At 47.9% G+C, this 24,521-nt stretch overlaps 1 protein-coding gene across 1 annotated transcript in view; it reads right to left on the bottom strand.

Moving 5' to 3' along the window:
- The window catches only part of kiaa1549la (KIAA1549-like a), a 542,422-nt gene that overhangs the window by 146,044 nt on the left and 371,857 nt on the right, over positions 1–24,521 (bottom strand). Inside the window, exon 14 of the mRNA XM_070898600.1 lies at positions 13,297–13,481. Within this exon, the coding sequence (XP_070754701.1) occupies positions 13,297–13,481 (185 nt within the window). The remainder of the gene's footprint in view (positions 1–13,296; positions 13,482–24,521) is intronic.

Raw genomic sequence — 24,521 nt, forward strand, 5'->3', positions numbered from 1 at the left:
TCACATGAGGCATGGATATATCAGACACGGTCACTCTGTGACCTTCACTTTATTTCCAGGACTGAAGAGTGTTGATCCTGGGTGGGACCTCCCCTTTTATACCTGGAAGCCCAGGTGAGGAGCTCACTTCCTGTGGTCAGGGTGTGCATTACAAAGGTACAGGTACAGTATGCGTGAGTTACAGTTACATACTTATAGTCATTGCAAGATGGTGAAATACATGACAATTCCTACATGGATCATAACAACTGGATCCTCCCCCTCCCACTCCAAGTTCTTCTCCAGCCATGAGGAGATATCCTTAACTCTGGCCCGGAACTCCCTATCACGGCTGCAGAGAACAGTATCTATCCCCCTGACTATACTGTCGCCTACCACTACCACATTCCTTCCTTCTCCCCCCACTTGGATGGCCCCCTGTACCACGGTGCCATGGTCAGTTTGCCTTTCCTCCCTGCAGTCCTTTTCATCATCCATAAAGGGAGCAAGTACCTCTTCCTGTTGGACAGGGTCAAGGGCTGAGGCTCCTCCATCATTTCATACTGGATTCCCATACCTTCCTGACTCGCAGTCACACCATCCTGTCCCTGACCACTGATTAACTCTAAAGTACTACTTAACCTAAGGGGTGTGACTGCCTTCTGGAGCTAAGTGGCCAGGTAGCTCTCCCCGTCCCTGATGCATCGCAATGTCTGCAGCTCGGACTCCAGCTCAACAATTCTGAGTCAAAGTTCCTCGAGCTGCAGGCACTTACTGCAGATGTGGTTTCTTGGGATCTCATTGGTCTCCACCATCTCCCACATGCTGCAGTGACGATACACCACTTATCAACCTTACTTTATTTATATAATTCGTTGCAGTATTTATTCAAACAATTATTTTACTTTTAGTTTTAATTAGTTAATTTAGTTTAAGTTATTAATTCAATAAAGTAATAGCAGTTCATACGCTCCCAGTTCCCAATTCACTTACCTAACCGAGCGAACAAAAAAGCTGTAATACTCACCAGCCAATCACCTACCTGCTGTCCTGTGACGTCACTCTTTGTTTTCTGCTTTTTGAACTCGCTGTTCAGCTCTCTTTAACTGCTGTCGGTCCCGCTGCTTCCGCTCCCGCTCAGCTCCACCTGTGTTCTGGGCCTTCTCCTCTCAGCTCTCTTTTAGCCGCCGCTCAAACTCGATCTGGATTTTCTGCTTTGATGATTTCGGGGCGGTAATAGCGGTGGGGTGGCAGGGTTTGCACCCGCGAACACTTTGCACCTCAGTCAGTAACATTGGGCAGCTGAGCCCTGAGTCAAGGGGAGCAACGCTAAGGGAGGCATTGTACACCTCTCGTGGGCATTAGCATGGGAAACTCCCGAGCTAAAGAGCAGGATCGGGAGCGCTCCGAGAGACACCAGTGGGGGTGGGGGGGGGGGGGGAGGGAAGAGAAAAAACTTTTACAAAAGCCACTAAAACAATCCCAAAGCATTGCCCACGGCACCACAATATAAATTGCAAACAAAATTAGAAGAAAAAACAATCACACTTACCTCAGGAGTCCGTTACTTACCTCTCCGCTGTCGGGATGGTTGGACATACCTGAATTCCCAGGCGTTCACTGTGAGGCGATGCTGCGGGGCGTACAGGTCGGGCTGAAGTCAAAACTCACGCCAGTGTCACAACCAAGGGTGTTGCACACCGGCCGCAGCTCTTCCGGACGGTTCTGCTCCGCGTTGCCGCAAAACCGGACCAGAGGATCGCTGCGGGGCGCTGGAGGCTGACCGCGCGGACAAAACTCCTCACCGCCGCATTGCCACCGCTCCGGGTCGAATAACGGAGCAGAGAGGACCGCAAAATCCGCCGCAGAGTATTTAAGCATTGAGCCGCCAGGTAAAGAGTTCAAACACTGCGACAATGCCACAGACACCAGGTTATCGAGGAGCAATGCCATGGAAAGACAGTCAGCAATGGATTCTAAATAAAAAGGAGTGCAGACTGTGAAGTGCACTGGGTTTGATTAACTATCACAGAGCGGGGGGGAGCAATGTGTCCGTTATAAATTCTGCACACTGTGTAACAGAAATTAACGACGGCAGTTAGAAAACTGCCCTCTTGCTCACAGAGTGAAACCAAAACCTGCTAGGTTTTATTAATAATAACAATGCTAAAAGGCTGCAGAACATCTGGCAACCAGCTTCACATGAGTATCTTCAATGACAATTAACCGAGACTCGTCCAAACAACATCTGTATCCCGCCAGCATCCAGCAAAGACTTAAATCATTCACGGGATGTGGGCGTCACTGGCCAGGCCAGCATTCATTGTCCATCCCCTAACTGCCCCTTGGGAAGGTGGTGGTGAGCTGCCTTCTTAAACCGCTGCAGTCCATGTGGTGAAGGTGCTCCCACAGTGCTGTTAGGGAGGGAGTTCCAGGATTTTTACCCAGCGACGATGAAGGAATGGCCGATATATTTCCAAGTCAGGATGGCGTGTGGCTTGGAGGGGAACGTGGAGGTGGTGGTGTTGCTGCTGCCCTTGTCCTTCTGTGGCAGAGGTCACGGGTTTGGGAGATGCTGTCAAAGAATCCTTGGTGAGTTGCTGCAGTGCATCTTGTAGATGGTGCACACTGCAGCCACGGTGCACCGGTGGTGGAGGGAGTGAATGAAAGCTCCTGCCCGATTACGGCTCTGCTTCTTATTGGAAAAAAGAAAGCTCATGATTAAGCTTGAACATTCCTGGCGTAACTGATGTAGCCGATTGATGATTTGTCCCTCTCGCCCGCATAATAAATATTAATTCAATGCGCTCTACAACAAGTCCAAAAAAAAGCTTTGGTGCAAAATTCTGCTGAGATTTCAAGAGGTATTGAATTTATTTTGTTTCCTTCATTTTACGATCAGTTCTGTCCGAAGTGGTGAAGAAAGCTGCCGTCAATAATTCAAATCAATGTTGCTGTAATTCTGCCCGGTGTCAGAAGGTTTTAAAACCTATAAAGCGCTTTGCCGTAAGCACCGGTCACATCAGCAGGGTTACACCGTACTTTTTTAATTAAGTTACTTGCTGGCTAATTTTTGCTTCAAAAAGGAATCCTGCAGATTTACTGCAAGAACGCACGGCTGGTCGTGCTTGCACCATCAGCAAGAAGTTGCATTTATACAGCACCTTACCAAGTATGGCAGCTGTGGCTCAGTGGGCAGCACTCTTACCTCTGAGTCAGAAGGTTGTGGGTTCAAGTCCCAATCCAGGGACTTAAGCACATAAATTGAGGTTGACACTCCTAGTGCAGTGCTGAGGGAGAGCTGCACTGCTGGAGGTGCCATTTTTTGGATCAGATATTAAACCGAGGCCCTGTCTGCCCCCTCAGGTGGGTGTAAAAGTTCCCATGCCACTATTTCGAGGAAGAGCAGGGTGTCCTGGCCAATATTTATCCCTCAATCAACATAACAAAAACAGTTTATCTGGTCATTATCATCACATTGCTGTTTGTGGGAGCTTGCTGTGCACAAATTGGCTACCACATTACAACAATGACTACACTTCATTCGCTGTGAAGCATTTTGGGACATCCTGAGATTGTGCATAGGAATGCAAAATCTTTCTTTCTTCCTCCTTGAGACATTGCAAAGCTCCTCAAATACAATTAATGACTGAATTAAAAAGTCACTGGAGCCGAAATTCAGGCCCTCCACAAACCTGCCGCACCTTCCGTCTATTCTGCGTCATTACTGGCACTATACTTGCGGCGGCCACTCGATCAATGTTCATATTTTTGTTTTCAAAAAATGGCATCCGGCAGTAATAACCGTCGGGGATCGGGAGTTTTCAGCGGTATGGGCAGGTCGATTGGAGCGGATGTACCATGGGGAAATTCACCCTTCTGGTCATTTGAACCTCACGAGCCAGCTTCTCCCTGGCCTTCTTAAAGGCCGGGCTTTGCAGCTAGGCCCTGAGGAGGGAAGGAGCTGTGTTCAAGGATGGCTGCTGCTGCTGGACCAAGAAGAGCAAGCCGATTTTCCGATGCCGAGCTGAAGACCCTGATGCAGGCTGTGGAGGGAATGAGACGAGTCCTGTACCCAGACGCGGTGACACCCACTCGCGAGGTGTTTACCAATTCCTGGAGGGAGATTGCTGCGGAGGTCTCTGGGACCTCCATTCATAACCGCAACGCCACGCAGTGCAGAAAACGGCTGAACGACATCATCCGTCTGATGAAAGTGAGTACCTGTTCCATCAACTGCTGACCTTGAATCTCCTTCATCCTTCTCTTATTTCCTACCTTCACTGTATAGTCACTGAAGCAGCATTTCATTGTTGAGGCCTCGGTATGTGTGGGTTTGCGCAATGAAGACTCCCTCTCATCTCACAGGTACAGCTGCATGTCAGGGACACACTTGTGTACTCGTTTCTGATGCGTCATCACAGTGATACTCACCAACCACTCTATGTTTTGCAGGACAAAATTGCACACAACAGGATGGAGCAAAGGAGGACTGGTGGTGGTGAGCCCGACGTCTAAATCCTCACACCCTTGGACGCGAGGTCCGAGGCGCTCGTCAGCAGACATGCTGCCTTCCCTGTGGCCACCGGTACTGGCGATGCCGATGTGGGTAATTGAAAGCCCTCCTTTAATGCTATCTCTCCCTGAATGCGCCAGCGCCTACTGCGCCTTTCCTTCTAAAAGTCTGCTAGTTGCAGCCTCCATGCGTCAATCCCCACCTCCCTCTCACGGCAGCCCTTTTCCTATTGATGCTTACAGATGAGAGGCCGAATGGCAGCACAGGAGACTGAGAGGCAGCACCTGTCAGACCAGCGCCAGGCCTGGAGTCAAACCCAGAACCGAGTGGCAGCACAGCAGACAGAGAGGCACCACCTGTCAGAACAGTGCCAGACCTCGATGACACCCTTGAGGACAGCAGTAACAAAATGCCTCATGACAGCATCGAGGACATTGAGGGCTCCAGCCTTCTGACACCCTGGGGGGCGAGACGGCACCAGAATTTTGCTGAGGAGGACTCAGACAAGCCCATCGATGTTGGGGCTTATGAGAGAAGGGTGGAGGCCATACATTCCCAGATGTTGGGGGCACTGACAAGGGTGCTGGAGAGGCTGTTGGAAGTGGAGAGGAGCGTGGAGGAATCCGCCTCCCGCATTGTCGACAGCTCTGCGCACACCATGGAGCCCATCATTGCCAGTGTGCAGGCGATGGTGGACTCCCAGAGAGACCGAGCGGATCCAGCTGTGAGGCTGCAATCTGTAGGTGATGCCATTGCAGCACAAGCGCAAGTGAACGAGCATATCGGTGTAGCTTTGGAGTGGATGGCCATGGCTCTGCAAGAGTTGACGGAGCGTCTAAGTAAGTGCTGTCATATCTGGTGGCTTTGAGACTCCGGCTACTCCCATGCAGTCTAAGCTCAATGCCACCCGACACCTCAGTGTTGCCTTCATGGCTGGGTCCACAGGAGATCTTCTGGTGTGACACTACAGCACCGACCTGAGCTCCCTCAGATTGCTGGTGGTGGTATTGTGCCACCCCTGGTGAGCGACTCAGGTTCCTCGCGCCAGGACTCGGATGATGCGCTCCCTCCATCTCGTAGCATTCCTGGGCCCAGACCTGTCACTCCGCCAGTGCCTCCATGCATGAGCTCGCCCAAGCAAAGCCAGACTGAATCCTCCCAGGAGGGTGTTGTCCAGTCTGCAGCCGGTCCTTCTAGGCCCAAAGCTGCTCAAGGGCGTCCGACAAGGATATCTGCAGCTTCCACACAGGGAACACAGCAGCCTTCCTGTTATGTATTGTCCATGTACATTAAATGTATAGTTACAATGGTGCGCCACAAGATGCACTGTGGGAGACCCTGCGAGACAGAGTATAAAAGGCTGCCCACCACACCTGAAGGGCACTCTGGAGTTACACAATAAAGGACCAAGGTCACAGCAGTTACTACAACACCAGACTGTGTGGAGTCAGTGATTTGAGTGCTACATACATCACAAATTAGCGACTAGGACACAGACGAGCTCTTCACGCAACCATGGCTACTTTGGGCATGCTAAAGGATTTCACAGAGGGTAATGACTGGGATGCCTTTACGGAAAGGCTCGAGCACTATTTTATAGCAAACGACCTGACAGGGAACACGAACGCACTGATAGAGAAGCATAAGGCGATATTGCTGTCCAGTTGTGGCGATGAGGTTTACCGTCTTGTCAGGGATTTGCTAGCATCCGCGAGCGCCAAGGACAAGTCATATGAGCAGCTGATTGAACTCATTCGTAACCAACTGAAACCGAAGGAGAGCATCCTCACGGCCAGGCACAAATTCTACCACCACTGCAGACCTGAGGGCCAGGATGTCACATTGCTCATCACGGAGCTCCAGGAAGGAAAACTGACATCGGTAGACCCTTTGACTGTAGGGCCTCCTTCGGGTCTGTGCTGGGCCCCTCCCATGCCAGCTGGCTGATCGCCTTCTCCCTTTTCCTGCTGATGTTCCTCAGCCTCTGCAGGCTGCTCCTGGCAAGGCTCCTGGCCCAGTATATGGTGCGGAGGTTCAGTGTACCTGACCCTCCTCCTCACGCCATCTCCCTCCTGGCCAGCCTCTTTGCGTTGAGGTCTGCGGCCTTCTGCAGGCCCTTCTCCATGTTAGGCAGCCATGGCTGCTGCCTCCCTTGCCCACTGCCTCTGGACCCGTTACTGACAGCGCCGCCTTCTCCTGCGTGCCTCCATGCCTCTCGCAATGTGTACAAGGCGTTCGTTCCCCTGCCAACGCTGAGCCCATTCCGTCTGCGGGCTCGATCCTCACTAGGAGGCCTCTGTGGAGCAGAGAATGAGGCCCACAGGCCACCACTAATTACTGAGAGTGAAATATTGTTCTAAACTCTCAAAAGGTTATCAAAAGACCATTGCAGGCTTAGCAAATCCCTACAGTGAAATCCGAGAAAGATTGCACCAAAAAAAACCCGACCCCAACACACCTCCTTTCTCCTCTTCTGGCGCTCTGGAGCAGCCCGGCAAAGTGCACCAACCCAAAAAGCTGGCGGGGTCACTGTCAGAATACAGGCGCACCGCTTTATAGTGGAAATAGGTGGCATGGCCGCACGGCAGCGGTGCGCACTTTAATGACGTCACTGCAGCCGCAAGTCCCATACCGCAGAGTAAGTCTGGGGTTTGGGTGGAAGTGGACACTGCCCCAAACACTCCTGCACTCAATATGGGACGTGGCGGCCAATGGACTGCAACGCAGCGGTCCTCGATTCCGCCGCATGGCCGCTGCAAAACGCCTGTAACGGTCCTTACCCCCACCCTGAACTTCAGCTCAACTGGCTTATGTTGGCAAGTAGAGCAGGCATTTTTCACACAGCAAGGTCCCGCAAATGTCAAAAGACGTGTATGCTTCGGTGCAGTACTGAGGGAGTGCTGTACTTTCGGAGGTGCCATGATTTGGATGAGACTGAGGCCACGTCTGCCCTCTCAGGTGGATGTAAAAGATTCGAGGGCACTATTCGAAGAAGAGCAGGAGAGTATTTCGGGGCGACCCGAGTAGACAATATAAACACAAGTTTTTTCTGTCTCAGAATGTGGAGCTTGCTGGATGCTTGGGGCCAGGAGGCCTTGACCAACCTGTCCTGACCTTTCCACTCACCTGGTCTGTCCTCGCTCATGTATACTTTAGAGGCAACTACAGCGAGGAAATGAGTGTGCTCCTTAGCAAAACCCATCCTGAAACCATGAGGAAAAAGAGAGGGAGACCAGGGTGATGGCCAAAGGAATCTGACATTCCAGAACAATTCACTCCCAGAAAGACAGATAGACTGACAGGGCCTTGGCCAGGGAGAGTGGGAAAGACAGACAACAGACAGCGAGACAGGCAGACAGACAGAGAGAGACACACAGACAGAGAGAGAGAGACAGACAGAGAGAGAGAGACAGACAGAGAGAGATAGACAGACAGAAGAGAAAGCGACACAGACAGAGAGAGAGAGAGTCAGGCAGGCACAGAGAGAGAGATAGGCACAGACAGAGAGAGAGAGAGAGAGAGACAGAGAGAGAGAGACAGAGAGAGAGAGATAGACAGACAGAAGAGAAAGAGACACAGACAGACAGAGAGTCAGGCAGGCACGGAGAGAGAGATAGGCACAGACAGAGAGAGAGAGAGAGAGAGAGACAGGCACGGAGAGAGACAGACAGAGAAACAGGCAGACAGTGAGGGACAGAGAGAAACTGAGAGATGGACAGACAGAAAGGCAGACAGAATGGCAGGCAGAGAGAGAGAGACAGACAGAGAGAGACACAGGCAGAGAGAGAGAGACAGACAGAGAGAGACACACAGACAGAGAGAAAGAGACAGAGAGAGAGAGACAGACAGACAGACAGAGAGAGAGAGAGAGATAGGCAGAGAGAGAGAGACAGGGAGGGAATGATACAGACAGAGAGAGAGAGAGACAGGCAGAGAGAGAGAGACAGACAGAGAGAGAAGAGAGTGAGGAACAAAGAAGGGGAGAAACAGAAACAGAGAGAAACTGAGGGAGAGAGAGAGAGATGTCAGAGAGACAGGCACACAGCTTCAGAAAAAGGAGAGAGAGAAAGTGACAGAGAGAGAGAGAGTGAGAGCGAGAGAGGCAGAGAGAGAGGAGAGACACAAGCCAAGAAAGAGACAATTAATGGTAGGGCACTGAGAAGTGTAGAGGAACAAAGAGATGTTGGAGTGAGGGTCCACAGATCCCTGAAGGTAGCAGGCCAGGTAGGTAAGATGGTTAAGAAGGCATACGGAATACTTGCCTTTATTAGCCGAGGCAAAGAATACAAGAGATGGGGAACTGTATAAAACACTAGTTAGGCCACAGCTGGAGTACTGTGTGCAGTTCTGATCACCACATTACAGGAAAGATGTCATTGCACTAGAGAGGGTACAGAGGAGATTAATAAGCATGTTGCTTTTAACTATGAGGAAAGATTGGATAGGCTGGGGTTATTTTCTTTGCAACAGAGGAAGCTGATTGAGGTGTATAAAATTATGAGGGGCCTAAAGAGAGTGGATAGGAAGAACCTATTCCCCTTAGCAGAGGGCCAACAACCAGGGGGCATAGATTTAAAGTAGGACGTTTAGAGGAGATTTGAGGAGAAATTTCTTCACCCAGGGAGTGGTGGGGGTCTGGAACTCACTGCCTGAAAGGATGGTGGAGGCAGAAACCCTCGCCATATTTTAAAAGTGTCGTAACCTATAGGGCTAAGGACCAAGAGCAGGAAAGTGTGATTAGGCTGGATAGCTCTTTGTGGGCCGGCGCGGACACGATGGGCCGAAATAGCCTCCTTCCACGCTGTAAATTTCTATGATTCTATGATGAGAAAAACTGATGGAGAGACAACTGAGACACACACACATACACACACATTTAGAAAGAGGAGAAAGTGACATGGAGAGACAGACAGAGAAAGAAAGGAACAGATGGACAGACAGAAAATGAGAGACCGATACAGGAGAGACAGAGAGATTTGAATGTGCTGCTTAATATTTAACCAGCATTGTAAAATAGCATTTCACAGCATCGACAAAGCCAGTGACTCATTGCTCTGATGCAGTTTGCCAGCACATGTGGACAGCAAGAGAAATTCAGCTCGCTCTGTAACTGCGCTTAAAGCTATCATGACTCATGCGTGTCGGAATGGCCCCATCACTCAAGTCAACACACAGTTAAAATATCTTTGAAAAAACCTGGTGATTCATGAATTGACAGGAATGCTTACTAAAATTTCTCCTGGGATTTCAATTGAAATCATCCTATAAGAAATGTACATGTTTTTAGAGAAGTCATAAAACTTCTATAGAAGGTCCCAATTCACCGCAGTAGACAATCTCAGAATCCTCTAGGATTTTTGTTAAAAACTTGTATTTACCTAGCGCCTTTCCTGACCACCGGATGTCTCAAAGCGCTTTACAGCCAATAAAGTACATTTTTGGCATGTGGTCAGTGTTGTAATGTGGGAAACGCAGCAGCAAATTTGCGCACAGCAAGCTCCCACAAACAGCAATGTGATAATGACCAGATCATCTGTTTTTTTACTATGTTGATTGAGGGATTGGGCCCAGGACACCAGGGACAACTTCCCTGCTCTTCTTCGAAATAGTGCCATGGGATCTTTTACGTCCACCTGAGAGGGCAGAAAGGGCCTCGGTTTAATGTCTCATCCAAAACTGGCACCCTCCAGCAGCGCAGCGCTCCCTCAACACTGCACTCGGGTATCAGCCTAGATTTATGCGCTCAAGTCCTGGGAGTGGGTGAACAGATTAGCTGGTTCTGGATCTTGTTGCTGTTTGTGGGACTTTGCTGCACACTAATAAGTCCTTACATTTTCCTACATAACACTTAAAAAGTAATTCATTGGGGATCATGCCAACCTAACTCACCCACCTGATCTTCCTTTTCATTGACTTCAGTGGAAATTAAATCGGGCAGTTGGTCCGATATTGTCAGTTTTTCTCTGTTGCTGTCTCTCTCTTTCTGGATTTGTGTGTCAGCCTCTCTCTCTCTCACTGTCTCTGTCGATCTCCCTGCCATTTTCTCTCTCCTCTTTCACAACTACCAAGTGTCAGCCGTGTCTCAGTGGATAGCGCTCTTGCCTCTGAGTCAGAAGGTCATAGGTTTAAGCCCAATATTGCTGTTCATGCTTGCATCGTCCACAAGAAAGTGCACTTATGCAACACATGAGCACATGTCACCCTTGGCTGAGTGGGTAGCATGACAGCATTGGTAGCAGTCACCACCGAACAGTCCTTGTGGAGACGAAATCCTATCTTCACACTGAGGATACCATCCATCGTGTTGTGTGGCACTACCACCGTGCTAAATGGGATAGATTCAGAACAGATCTAGCATCTCAAAACTAGGCATCCATGAGGCGCTAAGCAGCAGAAGTAGCATGCTATAGACAGGGATAAGTGATCCCACAATCAACGGGTCCGATCAAAGCTCTGCAGTACTGCCACATCCAGTCGTGAATGGTGGAGGACAATGAAGCAACTAATGGAAGGAGGAGGCTCCATGAATATCCCCATCCTCAATGATGGCGGAGCCCAGCACGCAATTGCAAAATACAGATTGAAACGTTTGGAACCAACTTCAGTCAGAAGTGCCGAGTGGATGAGCCATATTGGCCTCCTTCTGAGGTACCCGCCATCACAATAGCCAGTCTTCAACCAATTCAATTCACTCCATGTGATATCAGGAACACTAGCATCTACCCGACAATGTGGAAAACTGCCCAGGTATGTCCTGTCCACAAAAAGTAGGACAAATCCAATCGGGCCAATTACCACCCCATCAGTCTACTCTCAATCATCAGCAAAGTGATGGAAGGTGTCGTTAACAGTGCTATCAAACTGTACTTACTCACCAACAACCTACTCTATTGACCAGAAACTTAACTGGACCAGCCACATAAATATTGTGGCAACAAAAGCAGGTCAGAGACTGAGTATTCTGTGGCGAGTGTCTCACCTCCTGACTCCCCAAAGCCTTTCCACCCTCTACAAGTCACAAATCAGGAGTGTGATGGAATACTCTCCACTTGCCTGGATGAGTGCAACTCCAACAACACTCAAGAAGTTCAACACCAACCAGGAGAAAGCAGCCCACTTGATTGGCACCCCATCCACCACCTTCAACATTTACTCTCTCCACCACCAACGCAACGTGGCTGCAGTGTGTACCATGTATAAGATGCACTGCAGCAATGTGCCAAGGCTTCTTTGATAACACCTCCCAAACCCACGAACTCTACCACCTAGAAGGACAAGGGCAGCAGGCGCACGGGAACACCTGCAAGTTCCCTTCCAAGTCACACACCATCCTGACTTGGAAATATATCGCTGTTCCTTCATCGTCACCGGGTCAAAATCCTGGAACTCCGTCCTAATAGTACTTTGGGAGCACCTTCAGCACACGGACTGCAGCGGTTTAAGAAGGCGGCTCACCACTACCTTCTCAAGGGTCAATTAGGGATGGACAATAAATGCTGGCCTTGCCAGCAACGCCCAAATCCAGGAACAATTTTTTTTTAAAAAGCACTCGAGCCTCTGAGTCATATGGTTGTGAATTCAAGTCCCACTCCAGATATTTGAGCACAAAATCTAGACTGACACTCCCAGTGCAGTGCTGAGAGAGTGTCTTTCGGATGAGACGTTAAACCAAGGCGTGCTCCACCATTTTGCGAGCTGTGGTAGCCCTGTCTCTTTATTCCAATTTCCCGCCCTTTTCCCATATCCCTGATGACCCTTCTCAAGTAAGCATCTATCTCCTTTTTAAACATCTCTTGCATCCAGGGCCTTTTGGGATAAGGTATTCCACATTTTCACAATCCCTTTGCATACAGAGTTTTTGGATTGACTTTAAACTGGCGTAACTCAAATTCTAAGAATGCACCCACGTGTTCGGGGTTGTTCCATTAGACTGACACTTCATTCCTTAGTTACCTTGTAGGTGAGAAGATAGTTGAAAATGTCAGTTAAAAAAGCAAATAATTATTTGAATGGAGAGACATTACAAAATGCTGCAGTACAGAGGGACCTGGGAGTCCTTGTACATGAAACACAAAAGGTTAGTATGCAGGTACAGCAAGTAATCAGGAAGGCAAATGGAATGTTGGCCTTTATTGCAAGGGGGATAGAGTATAAAAGCAGAGAAGTCCTGCTACAACTGTACAGGGTATTAGTGAGGCTACACTTGGAGTACTGCGTACAGTTTTGGTCTCCTTATTTAAGGAAGGATATACTTGCATTGGAGGCAATTCAGAGGAGGTTCCCTAGGTTGATTCCCGAGATGAAGGGGTTGACTTATGAAGAAAGGTTGAGCAGGTTGGGTCTATACTCATTGGAGTTCAGAAGAATGTGAGGTGATCTTATTGAAACATATAAGATACTGAGGGGGCTCGACAGGGTAGATGCAGAGAGGATGTTTCCACTCATAGGGGAATCTAGAATTAGGGGGCATAGTTTCAGAATAAGGGGTCGCCCATTTAGAAATGAGATGAGGAGGCATTTCTTCTCTCAGGGGTTGTAAATCTGTGGAATTCTCTGCCCCAGACAGCTGTGGAGTCTGGGTCATTGAATATATTTAAGGTGGAGATAGACAGATTTTTGAACAATAAGGGAGTCAAGGGTTATGGGAAGTGGAGTTGAGGCCAGGATCAGATCAGCCATGGTCTTATAGAATGGCAGAGCAGGCTCAAGGAGCTAGATGGTCTACTCCTGCTCCTATTTCTTATATTCTTATGTCTCTCACGGCGAGAAGTCCTCAAATCGAATGAGACCGTGGTACTTACCTCTCCATTGACCGCCGCCGTCTCTGGACTCCGTTCTGAGGCGGGCTGGCAGTAACCAGGGTGCGCGCTCAGAGGCTTGATCGAGAGGAGCTGCACCGAGCCCGAGGACGAGTCGAACGGATCATCCGACGTCTTGGAGACGTGCTCGAACAGCGTGGCGCTCTCCTCCTCATCGCTAACAGGTGCTGGAGCACGACACATAACGCATGTCAGATCACAGCACAGCAAGGGGCAACAAAAACAACTGGTTACCAGGACAAGACACAAGTCACTCGCCCACAACCCCTCCCCTTCTCAAAATGATCAAGCAAAGGAGACGTGTCCAAACGTTCTTGTGGCAGGGACATCCAACGCATTCGGTGTTAACATTAGAAACATTGTGCTTCATTCATTCATTGGAGAAGGTGATTCATCATAGGCTGATAGGGTGAGGGGTGGGAGGAGGCTCATGTGGAGCATAAACACTGGCATGGAGCAGTGACGTCGAATGGCCTGTTTCTGTGCTGTAAATACTATGTAGCTTATAAAATACTAATTAGGCCACCGCTAAAGTACTGCGTGCAGTGCTGGTCACCACATTACAGGAAGAAAGGGTACAGAGGAGATTTACAAGGATGTTGCCCGGATGGGAGAATTTTAGCTATGAGGAAAGATTAGATAGGCTGGGGTTGTTTTCTTTGGAACAGAGGAGACTAAGGGGAGACCTGATTGAGGTGTATAAAATGATAAGGGGCCTAGATATAGTGGATAGGAAGGACCTACTTCCCATCAGCAGAGGGGTCAACAACGAGGGGGCATAGATTTAAAGTAATTGGTAGGAGGTTTAGAGGGGATTTGAGGGGAAATGCTTTCACCCAGAGGACGGTGGGGGTCTGGAACTCACTGCCTGAAAGGGTGGTAGAGGCAGAAACCCTCACCACTTTTAAAAAGTACTTAGATGTGCACTTGAAGTGCCGTAACTTACAGGGCTACGGACCAGGAGCGGGAAAATGGGATTAGGTTAGACAGCTCTTTGTCGGCCGGTGCGGACACGATGGGCCGAAATGGTCTCCTTCCGTGCTGCAAATTTCTGTTGTCACTGGCCCAATGCGACAGAGGTGCACTGCAGGGCAGAAAGTGATGTCAGCGAAGTCATTGTACAAACGTTTTGTTTTGAACGAGTTTACTCATGGCGGTAGGAATCTGTGACGGCCACACTAATTGTTCATACAGTAACATCACTGAGGTTAACGTCTATCCCTGGAGCTTTCCTGGGACAAGAGACTATCTGTGTGCAAATGGAACGCCAGGGAGTGTGTCCTTAAATACTGACGAATACAATGGGATTGGTGATTACTGTGTTAAGGGTAAGATGGCTGACTGACAGCATGAATTGCCGCTTTATGTAAGGATCTCGCCTTTTGACACGTTCCTGATCTACTGGTCTCATCAACAGTCCTGCAATCCAAAAGGTAATCAATAACTCCCACATCTATATCGACTGTCTGTCACGCTCACATTCACTGCCCTTTGATCAAACTTCTTAACTGCACGCAGCTCTTCTACTTCAATAGAAAAACCCATGCACTTCAAATTTAGTCAAGAATTGAACAAATATTGCAGAAAATGTGTTGGAAAATATTTTTAACCATAATGGAGATTTGCGAAGTTGATTTGAGCTGGGTTCAGAAGCAAAAGGTAGAAAGGAGATAAGGAAAAGTGGAGGGCAAAGAAATCAAAGTCAAAAATCAAAAAGGGCCACATTACAACATAATTGTTAAAGGGCAAAGAGTATTAAAAAAACAAGTTGTGTTTCAATGCGAGGAGCATTCGTAATAAGGTGGATGATTTGACTGCGCAGATCGCTGTTAACGGATATGATGTAATTGGGATTACGGAGACATGGCTTCAGGGTGACCAAGGCTGGGAACTCAACATCCAGGGTATTCAATATTCAGGGAAAATAGACAGAAGGGAAAAGGAGGTGGGGTGGCATTGCTGGTTAAAGAGGAGATTAACGCAATAGTAAGGAAGGACATTAGCTTGGATGATGTGGAATCTGTATGGGTAGAGCTGCAGAACACCAAAGGGCAGAAAACACTATTGGGAGTTGTGTACAGACCACCAAACAGTCATAGTGAGGTTGGGGATGGCATCAAACAGGAAATTAGGGATGCGTGCAATAAAGGTACAGCAGTTATCATGGGTGACTTTAATCTACATATAGATTGGGCTCACCAAACTGGTAGCAATACAGTGGGAGGATTTCCTGGAGTGTATAAGGGATAGGTTTCTAGACCAATATGTCGAGAAAACAACTAGAGAGCTGGCCATCCTAGACTGGCTGTTGTGTAATGAGAGAGGATTAATTAACAATCTTGTTGTGCGAAGCCACTTGGGGAAGAGTGACCATAATATGGTAGAATTCTTCATTAAGATGGAGAGTGACACAGTTAATTCAGAGACTAGGGTCCTGAACTTAAAGAAAGTAACTTCAATGGTATGAGACGTGAATTGGCTAGGATAGACTGGCGAATGATACTTAAAGCAGTGACGGTGGATTGGCAATGGCAGACATTTAAAAATCACATGGATGAACTTCAACAATTGTACATCCCTGTCTGGCGTAAAAATAAAACAGGGAAGGTGGCTCAACCGTGGCTAACAAGGGAAATTAGGGATAGTGTAAAATCCAAGGAAGAGGCATATAAATTGGCCAGAAAAAGCAGCAATCCTGAGGACTGGGAGAAATTTAGAATTCAGCAGAGGAGGAAAAGGGGTTTAAATTCGGAGGGGGAAAATAGAGTATGAGAGTCAGCTTGCAGGAAACATAAAAACTGACTGCAAAAGCTTCTATCGATATGTGAAGAGAAAAAGATTTGAGAAGACAAATGCAGGTCCCTTGCAGTCAGAATCAGGCGAATTTATATTGGGGAACAAAGAAATGGCAGGCCAATTGAACAAATACTTTGGTTCTATCTTCACTAAGGAAGATACAAATAATCTTCCGAAAATACTAGAGGACAGAGGGTCTAGCGAGAAGGAGGAACTGAAGGAAATCCTTATTAGTTAGAAAATTGTGTTTGGGAAATTGATCGGACTGAAGGCCGATAAATCCCCAGGGCCTGATAGTCTGCATCTCAGAGTACTTAAGGAAGTGGCCCTAGAAATAGTGGATGCATTGGTAGTCATTTTCCAACATTCTATAGACTCTGGATCAGTTCCTATGGATTGGAGGTAGCTAATGTAACCGCACTTTTTAAAAAAGGGAGAGGGAAAACAGGGAATTATAGACCGGTTAGCTTGACATCGGTAGTGGGGAAAATATTGGAATCAATTATTAAAGATGCAATAGCAGCGCATTTGGAAAGCAGTGACAGGATCGGTCCAAGTCAGCATGGATTTATGAAAGGGAAATCATGCTTGACAAATCTTCTAGAATTTTTTGAGGATGTAACTAGTAGAGTGGACAAGGGAGAACCAGTGGATGTGGTATATTTGGACTTTCAAAAGGCTTTTGAGAAGGTCCCACACAAGAGATTAGTGTGCAAAATTAAAGCACGTGGTATTGGGGGTAATGTATTGACGTGGATAGAGAACTGGTTGGCAGACAGGAAGCAAAGAGTAGGAATAAACGGGTCCTTTTCAGAATGGCAGGCAGTGACTGGTGTGGTACCGCAAGGTTCAGTGCTGGGACCCCAGCTATTTACAATATACATCAATGATTTAGATGAAGGAGTTGAATGTAATATCTCCAAGTTTGCAGATGACACTAAGCTGGGTGGCAGTGTGAGCTGTGAGGAGGATGCTAAGAGGCTGCAGGATTGCTTGGACAGGTTCGGTGAGTGGGCAAATGCATAGCAGATGCAATATAATGCAGAAAAATGTGAGGTTATCCACTTTGGTGGCAAAAACAGAAAGGCAGAATATTTTCTGAATGGTGACAGATTAGGAAAAGGGGAGATACAACGAGACCTGGATGTCATGATACATCAGTCATTGAAAGTTGGTATGCAGGTATAGCAGGCGGTGAAGAAGGCAAATGGCATGTTGGCCTTCATAGCGAGAGGATTTGAGTATAGGAGCAGGGAGGTCTTACTGCAATTGTTCAGGGCCTTGGTGAGACCACACCTTGAATATTGTGTACAATTTTGGTCTCCTAATCTGAGGAAGGACATTCTTGCTATTGAGGGAGTGCAGCGAACGTTCACCAGACTGATTCCCGGGATGGCAAGACATATGAAGAAAGACTGGATCGACTAGGCTTATATTCACTGAAATTTAGAAGAATGAGCGGGGCTCTTATAGAAACATATAAAATTCTGACGGGATTGGACAGGTTAGATGCAGGAAAAATGTTCCCGATGTTGGGGAAATCCAGAACCAGGGGTCACAGTCTAAGGATAAGGGGTAAGCCATTTAGGACTGAGATGAGGAGAAACTTCTTCACTCAGAGAATTGTGAACTGTGGAATTCTCTACCACAGAAAGTTGTTGAGGCCAGTTCGTTAGATATATTCAAAAGGGAGTTAGATGTGGCCCTTACGGCTAAAGGAATCGAGGGGTATGGAGAGAAAGCAGGAATGGGGTACTGAAGTTGCATGATCAGCCATGATCATATTGAATGGTGGTGCAGGCTCGAAGGGCCGAATGGCCTACTCCTGCACCTATTTTCTATGTTTCTATGCGTACTGCCTTCATATCCCACACTCATCAGTAACCTAACGCCACAAACAACAACACCAACTTGTATTTATATAGCACCTTTAACATAGTGAAACATCCCAAGGTGCTTTACAGGAGTATTATGCGATAAAACATTTGACACCGAGCCGCAGAAGTAGAAATTAGCGCAAGTGACCAAAAGCTTGGTTAAAGAGGTATTTTTAAGGAGCGTCTTAAGGAGAAGTAGAGAAGTGGAGAGGTTTGGGGAGGGAGTTCCAGAGCTTGGGGCCTAGGCAACAGAAGGCATGGCCACCAATGGTTGAGTGATTGTAATCAGGGATGCTCAAGAGGGCAGAATTAGAGGAATGCAGATATCTTGGGGGGTTGTGGGGCTGGGGGAGATTGCAGAGATTGGGAGGGACAAGGCTATTGAGGGATTTAAAAATAAGGATGAAAATTTTAAATTGAGGCGCTGCTTAATTGGAAGCCAGTGTAGGTCAGCGAGCACAGGGGTGATGGGTGAGCGGGACTCGGTGTGAGATAGGACATGGGCAGCTGAGTTTTGGATGAGCTCAAGTTTACGTAAGCCCAGAGACCATTCAGGCCATCTTAAACCCAATCAGTGAAACGTTCTCAACTTACTGAACAGAAGCCTCACCCTGCCCTGCACATCCCATCTACTGCTATCTGCCATTTTACAAGCATCAGCCGTGGCTCAGTGGGTAGCACTCTTGCCTCTGGGTCAGAAGGTCATAGGTTGAACTCGCTGCGGCCCTCCCCTTTAACTGAAGGTGAGAGAGATTGTGACGCATCAGCGCAGCGTTGATGCCCGATCAGGGCACCGAACCCACTGCGAGGGCACTTCTACCCGCACCCGAATGGAAAACTGCACCACAGAGAGAAAGAAAACGAAGTGTTGAATTTATCCGGTATCTTCGCCCCCATGGATTGAGGCGGAGAAAAACTTTAAAAAATGGTCGGTGCGCCCTGTTTCGGGCCAAGGGCAATTTTTACCCCAGTAGGTCTTGAGTTCAAGCCCCACTCCAGAGACTTGAGCACATAATCCAGGCTAACACTCCCAGTGCAGTGCTGCACTGTCAGAGGTGTCATCTTTTGGATGAGACATTAAACAGAGGCCTCCGTCTGCTCTCTCAGGTGGACGTCAAAGATCCCCTGGCACCTTTCGAAGAAGAACAGGGGAGTTATCCCCAGTGTCCTGGGCCAACATTTATCCCTCAACTAACGTCACTAATAAACAGATGATCTCATTGCTGTTTGTGGGAGCTTGCTGTGTATAAACTAGCTGCCGTGTTTCCTAAATTACAACAGGCTTAATTTAGTTTTGCTACGTGGATCAATGTTAATGTAACTTTGGTGGAGGTTGAAATGTCTCAATGCCTTAGACCCTCTAAAAGAAAAGAAAGATCCTGCATTTATATAGTGCCTTTCACGACCTCAGGACGTTCCAAAGTGCTTTACAACCAATGAAGTACATTTTAAAGTGTAGTCACTGTTGTGATATGGGAAACGCGGCAGCCAATTTGCGCACAGCAAGCTCCCACAAACAGCAATGTAATAATGACCAGATAATTGTTTTTTTTGTGATGTTGATTGAGGGAGAAATATTGGCCCCAGCTCTTCTTTGAAATGGTGCCATGGGATCTTTTACATCCACCTGGGAGAGCAGATGGGGCCTCGGTTTAACGTCTCATCCGAAAGATTAAGAAATATTGTAAACAATGGGAATTGTAGCATCATACTTGGAAAATCAATATTGGATTAAGTCCCCCACTGAGCAATGTTTTCACTGCCAAGTTGACACAGACAGCAAATACACGCAGCAAAAGCCATCCAAATAGATTTTGGTTATGCAGTGATTAAAGGGGAGTTTTTTTTTCATTCTCTGAAGGCTGCCTCATTCTGCTGTCACTCGGTGGTATCGTTACTCTCTTCGTTACATCGTTGGAGCTGCGTTGCCCCTCGAAAGCTTTGACAGTGGTCGGAGCACAAATGGAGGGATCAGCACAAAATCTTCATAAAGCGTTTAGGTCGAGGAAAATATGTCATGAAACCGGAAAAAGATCGTGGAACCTCAAGGGGTAGGAGATTTCAATTTAGGTTAACAGGAAATTGGAAAGAAATGAATGGAGGTTATAGTGAAATAGGTCATTGCGATTACCAAAATGGATTTCAGTAGCTTACATTTTGATGTATTCCATTAACCCTTTTTTTTTTGCCTTGGCCAACTTAAATTAGCAGCTCAGGCATCTTCATTTTTGATTCTCAGGATATGGACGTTACTGGCAAGGCCGGCACTTTTTACCCATCCCTCGTTGACCCCTTGATAAGGTGGTGGTGATGGGCTTCCATCTTGAATCTAATATTCTTTAGTTTTAAACAAACTACAGCCATGCCTTCAGCTGCCTAGGCCCTAATTCTGGAATTCTCTCCCTAAACCTCTACAGCCTCTCTGCCCCTCTTCCTTTTAGACGCTCCTTAAAACATACCTCTTTGACCAGCTTTCGGTTACCTCTCCTGATATCTCCTTATGTGGCTCATTGTCAAATTCCAATTTAAGGTGATTCGATTAGGAACCAGGGGTGACATGAACCTTTTTCTTGCACAGTGCATTGTTGTGATCTGGAAGTACTTTTGAAGTGTGGTGACTGTTGTAATGTAGGAAACCCAGCAGCCAATTTGCACACAGCAAGCTCCCACAGGAACAATGTGTTAGCGACCAGATAATCTGTTCTTTGTGATGTTGGTTGAGGAATAACTATCGGGCAGTACACTGGGGGTAACTCCCATGCTCTTCTTCAGAATAGTGCCATGAGATCTTTTGCATCCACCTGAGAGGTAGATGGACGCTGGGTTTAGAGTCTCGTCCAAAAGACAGCACCTCCAACAGTGTAGCGATCCCTCAGCACTGCACTGGAGTGTCAGCCTAGATTTTTTTATGTGCTCAAGGTTCTGGAGCGGGACTTGAACCCACAACCTTCTGAGTGTTTAAAAAAAAATGGTAGTGCAGAAAAATAGACAGGAGGAGTTGGGGGGCAGTTCTTGGTGCAATTATCTCCCTCCTGTCACACTATAAGAAGGCACAGTTTTTAGAAGATTCCGACTTTACCCAGAGAGTGGTGAGAGTGTAGAACTCACTGTGTTTCCTCCATTACAAAAGTGACTACACTCCAAAGTACTTCTTTGGCGTAAAGTGCTTTGAGATGTGCAGTGGTCGTGAAAGGCACTATAGAAATACTAGCTGGTTTGTTCTTTAAATAGAACGTGATTCTCTACCTGACATTCAAAAGCTGCAGGAATGAAAGCAAGATTGCACCTTTCCAATAATAAGTGGAGCAACATAAGTGTATTACAAAGAATGTGTGTGATGGCATGATACGATTTTATTGTAGAGGTGGAGTGCTCCTCTCCCGTAGCATGCAGTGAAATATCACAGCAGTTCACATCACTTGATACAATAGCATAAGAACAGACATAAGAAATAGGAGCAGGAGTAGGCCATTCGGCCCCTCGAGCCTGCTCCACCATTTAATAAGATCATGGCTGATCTTCGACCCCAACTCCACTTTCCCGCCCAATTCCCATATCCCTCGATTCCACTAGAGTCCAAAAGCCTATCTATCTTAGCCTGAATATACTCAACGACTGAGCCTCCACAGCTCTCAGGGGGTAGAGAATTCCAAAGATTCACAAAGAAATTCCTCCTCATCTCAGTCTCAAAAGGCCGATCCTTTCAAAAGTCAGATGTCAATGCAAAGCTAGCGGATATTCTAAGCTAGCCGGGGCGCCCATTAAAGAGGAGGCCGTGTGCACCCCGGGCCGCCATTTTATTTTGTCAGCCGACTCTTGCGTCGGCCTGCCATTGTGCAGCCTGGTGCTCTGCTTTGGATGCTGGGCTGCTGGCCCAGTCGATCGCCTCACTGGTGGCCCAGTGACGGCCACCAAAGGGCCTGCAGAGTGCGCAGCAGCCCTCCCCTTTAATTGAAGGGGAGGGGAGTTGTAGCACGTTACACGGAGCTTCCACGTAGTGCTGGCCTGCTCCACACAGCGCTGTGCTCAGGGTCGCACTGCTGCCCCGGGAGCCCCAACGAGGCGGAGCGCGTGAGACAGCACTCTGCCTTGTTCCGGGGCGCAAAGCCCAATTCCATGGTGGGAGCCGGACAGCCAAGCCCGGCGATAAATGTTCCGGCCCCCAAAATTACCGCCCCCAATCGGGGCGCGGGGCAATTTAGGCCCCTTGGTTCCTTGAATTCTTTACAATGCATTTACATTGCTCCGCTTGTTATATGAAAAATGCGCATTTGAAGTAGAGAATATCACAATACACTCACGTTCCACTTCAAGAACGAACCAGTTTGCATTTGTACGTTTGTGTGGAATGACAGTGCGTGCTTCAAGGACATGGGTGTCTCATGGTGACAAAGCACTCAAGCCTTATATTCACGGCATCACCTCAACCCTTTAGATGCATTGCCTCCTGGTAACACATTGCAGTCGAGCGTGCCGTCCTACAGGCAGAATACACCCCGGGGGTTCGAATGTCGTGATAGCAAAAATTCACATCCCCCACTTTCCACGCCTCGGATCTCTCACCACCTCACCGAAGGGGGCTGCTCAGCGCCGAACTTGTGGCTCGCATCCCACCGTAGGCAACTAGGCTCATACAGTAGAGGCCCATACAGTCAACCGTGAGGGACTATGGAGCATCCATCTCCGTTTCGGCTTCCCCGAATGCAGGATAGATGCACCAATGTCAGTGTTCTTGATCAGGCCAACATCCCCACCATCGAAGCACTGACCACACTCGACCAGCTCCGTTGGGCGGGCCACGTTGTCCGCATGCCCAACACGAGACTTCCAAAGCAAGCGCTCTACTCAGAACTCCTACACGGCAGGTGGGCAGAGGAAACGTTTCAAGGACACCCTCAAAGCCTCTCTGATAAAGTGCAACATCCCCACCGACACCTGGGAATTCCTGGCCCAAGACCACCCAAAGTAGAGGAAGTGCATCTGGGAGGGTGCCTGAGCACCTCGAGACTCGTCGGCAAAAGCATGTATAAACCAAGCGCAGACAGCGGAAGGAGCGTGCGGCAAACCAAACTCCCCACCCACCCCTCCCTTCAACCACTATCTGTCCCACCTGTGAAAGAGACTGTAATTCCCATATTGGACTGTACAGTCACCTGAGAACTCACTTTTAGAGTGGAAGCAAGTTTTCCTCGATTTCGAGGGACTGCCTATGATGATGATGATGATGAAACTGTGATAGCAAAAATTGATGTCAATTTTCCAGGCCGGAACCACAGTGAGTTTTACAGCCCCGCTGCACACCCGGATCAGGACCACGTGAGAGAGCAGACGGGGCCTTGGTTTAACGTCTCATCCGAAAGGCGGCACCTCTAACAGTGTAGCACTCCCTCAGCACTGCACTGGAGTGTCAGCCTCGATCATGTGTTCAAGTAACCAGTGACTACAATACACTTCAAAAGTATTTCATTGGCTGGAAAGCGCTTAGGATGTCCTGAGGTCGTGAAAGGCGCTATATAAATGCAAGTCTTTCTTTCTTTTATTGCTTATTTCTTGAAGTTGTTTTTATATTTTAGGAGTTTTCCTACTGATGTTTCTAGACTTCATAATTGTACCATTACGTTGTCCATTTTACATTGCATAGAATTACATCGAGTCTACAACACAGAAACAGGCCAGTCAGCTCCTCTGGTCTGTGCCGGTGTTTATGCTCCACATGAGCCTCCTCCCACCCTACTTCATCTCACCCCATTGGCATATCTGTCTATTCCTTTCTCCCTCATGTGCTTATCTAGCTTCCCCTTAAATGTATCTGTGCTATTCACCTCAACCACCCCTGTGGTAGTGAGTTTCACATTCTCACCACTCTCTGGGTAAATAAGTTTCTCCTGAATTCCCGATTGGATTCATTGGTGACTATTGGATATTTATGGCCCGAGTTTTGATCTGCCCCACAAATGGAAACATCGCCTTTATATCTACCCTACTAAACCCTTTCATAATCTTAAAGGCCTCCATCAGGCCACCCCCTCAGTCTTATCCTTTTGAGAGAAAAGAGCCCCGGCCTGTTCAGCTTTTCCTGATAGTTCTAACCTTTCAGTTCTGGTATCATCCTTGTAATTCCCTTTTGCACCTTCTCCAGTGCTTTCATATCCTTATTATAGTATGGAGGCCAGAGCTCAGGAGAAAGGACAGGAAAGGATGTGTCCGGCAGGGGGCGGGGACAGTTAAAACATAGTGATATCGGACCTGATTGGTTCCAAATTCCAATCCAAACCAGATCAGTCTGACTTCAACAGCACGTTCCCAGCCTGCATTGCAATTCTGAGCTGCGCTATAACGTGGCAGGGCGGGGGTGGGGGGGGGGGGGGGGTTAATTGACTGCAAGACATGAGTTTTTATCAAGTAATGATATTAAAGTTTTACATCTCAGCGAAGCAGCCTCAGGATAGATCGCATCGCCTTATCTGATTACGCATCAGTATGTTAGCTGCGGGAATTCATGTGCGGGTCAAAATCACGTCGACTGCTGCGAGA

Source organism: Pristiophorus japonicus, chromosome 14 (genome assembly GCF_044704955.1).
Source record: "Pristiophorus japonicus isolate sPriJap1 chromosome 14, sPriJap1.hap1, whole genome shotgun sequence".
NCBI classification, from domain to species: Eukaryota; Metazoa; Chordata; class Chondrichthyes; family Pristiophoridae; genus Pristiophorus; species Pristiophorus japonicus.